Raw genomic sequence first — 2,235 nt, 5'->3', positions numbered from 1 at the left:
CACTGAATGTATCATCACAAAATAAATAATGTTAGGTTCATTATTAGTAGTGTTTGCTAAATTTATTGGATTAAAATGAAAAATGAATTCTTTGCACAAGTGTCTAATATAAGTAATATGTGTTGTATCAGAATGTTTAACTCAATCGTTACTTTGCTTGGCACTAAAAAATAAATTGGAGAAAATTATACAACATGAAAAAATACGATGAATACAGTTTTGGTTGTAGATGACCTCAAATTCGTTCTCATGGAGGAATGTCCTCCGACCCCTTGGCCCAACACATCACAAAGTGTTCGTGATGCTTACGAGAGATGGACCAAGGCCAATGACAAGGCAAAGGTCTATATTTTGGCAAGCTTATTTGAAGTCCTAGCAAAAAAGCATGAGACCATGATCACTGCATGCTATATCATGAACTCACTGTGTGACATGTTTGGAAAACCTTCCTCACAAATCATGCATGATGCTCTTACGTTCATCTTCACTACACGGATGACTGAAGGATCGTCTGTTACGGAACATGTCCTTAACATGACAAACCATTTCAACATTACTGAGATGAATAGAAGTCTCATAAATGAGCCCAATCAGGTGAGCTTTATCATGCAATCGCTGTCGGATAACTTTCTGTAATTCTATAGGAACTGTGTTATGAACAAAATTGAATACAACCTCACCACCCTCCATAACGAGCTATGCAGACTTTTGAGTCTTTGATGAAAGCCAAAAGAAATAATGGGAAGGAAAACATTGCTTTCTCCAAAAAGAAAATTTTCAACAGAGGTTCAACCGCTGGAAATAAATTTGTGCCTCCATCTTCATCTGGTGTGAAGAAATAGAAACAGAAGAAGGGCGGAAATGGGAATAAAGCCACCACTGTTGCTATCGCCTAAAAGGGCAAGAAGGTCAATATTACAAAAGGAACATGTTGTTATGACTAAATCTATCCGGATTCTCTTATCCGTTACCACATATTATAATAATGAGATATGGAAAATGAATGTCAAGACTACCTTTTCGAATGGTAATCTTGACGAAACCCTCTACATGACCCAACCATAGGGATTCATTGAACAAGGTCAAAAGTAGAAAGTATGCAAGCTTAATCGGTCCATTTATGGATTGAAACAAGCATCTCTAATACTGCAGTCAAATCTTATGGCTTTGATTAAAATGTTGATGAGCCTTGTGTTTACAAGAAGATCATCAATAGTTCCGTAGCTTTTCTTGTGTTGTATGTGGATGATATCCTACTCATTGAGAATGATGTAGGTTACTTAACTACCATTAAAGAATGACTAGTTGCTCAATTTCAAATGAAAGATTTGGGTGAAGCACAATTTGTTATAGGGATCCAAATTTTAAGGGATCGAAAGAACAAATCACTAGCTTTGTCTCAGGCATCCTATATTGACAAAGTACTTGTCAGATATTTGATGCAAAATTCTAAGAAGGGTTTATTACCTTTCAAGCATGGAATTATCTTGTCTAAGGAACAGTATCCTAAGACACCTCAAGAAGTTGAGGAGATGAGACGAATTCTCTATGCATATGCAGTAGGTAGCCTGATGTTTGCCATGTTGTGTACTAGACCCAACATCTACCATGTAATGGGAGTAGTCAATACATATCAATTCAATCCATGATTTGATCATTAGACAGTAATTAAAGCTATTCTCAAGTATCTTAGGGGAACGAGAAACTATATGCTTTTGTATAAGGCTAAGGTTTTGATCTTTACAAGATACACTAACTCTAATTTTCAAATAGATAAGGATTCAAGGAAATCCACATCAGAATCAATGTTCACTCTGAATGGAGAAGCTATAGTATGCGCAACATTCAGCAAGGTTATGTTGCGGATTCCACCATAGAGGCTGAGTATATAGCTGTCTGCGAAGTTGATAAAGAAGTTGACTGACTCAGAAAATTTCTTATAGATTTGGAAGTTGTTCTAAATATGTTCTTGCCCATCACACTTTATTGTGATAATAGTGGTGTTGTGTCCAACATAGCCACAAACGTGGAAAGCATATAGAGTGCAAGTATCATCTTATTAGAGAGATTGTGCAACAGGGAGATGTGATCATCACAAAGATTGCCTTGGAGCACAATATTACTGATCCATTTACAAAGACTCTCATGGCTAAAGTATTTGAGGGTCACCTAAAGGGTCTGGGTCTATGAGATATGAGTCACTTAAGCTAGGGTAACTGGGAAGTTTTATTGGGT

General features: G+C 36.6%; 1 protein-coding gene across 1 annotated transcript; it reads left to right on the top strand.

Annotated features, from left to right (window-relative positions):
- Positions 1-207: 207 nt before the first annotated feature.
- LOC120090875 lies at positions 208-842 on the top strand. The gene is made up of 2 exons (XM_039048575.1): positions 208-594; positions 705-842. The coding sequence occupies exons 1-2, from the start codon at positions 208-210 to the stop codon at positions 840-842; spliced, it is 525 nt and encodes a 174-aa protein (XP_038904503.1).
- Positions 843-2,235: the final 1,393 nt, after the last annotated feature.

Source organism: Benincasa hispida, chromosome 11 (assembly GCF_009727055.1).
Source record: "Benincasa hispida cultivar B227 chromosome 11, ASM972705v1, whole genome shotgun sequence".
Taxonomy (NCBI): Eukaryota; Viridiplantae; Streptophyta; class Magnoliopsida; order Cucurbitales; family Cucurbitaceae; genus Benincasa; species Benincasa hispida.
The sequence above is the reverse complement of the archived record's forward strand: the minus strand, read 5'-3'. Positions and strand labels throughout refer to the sequence as shown.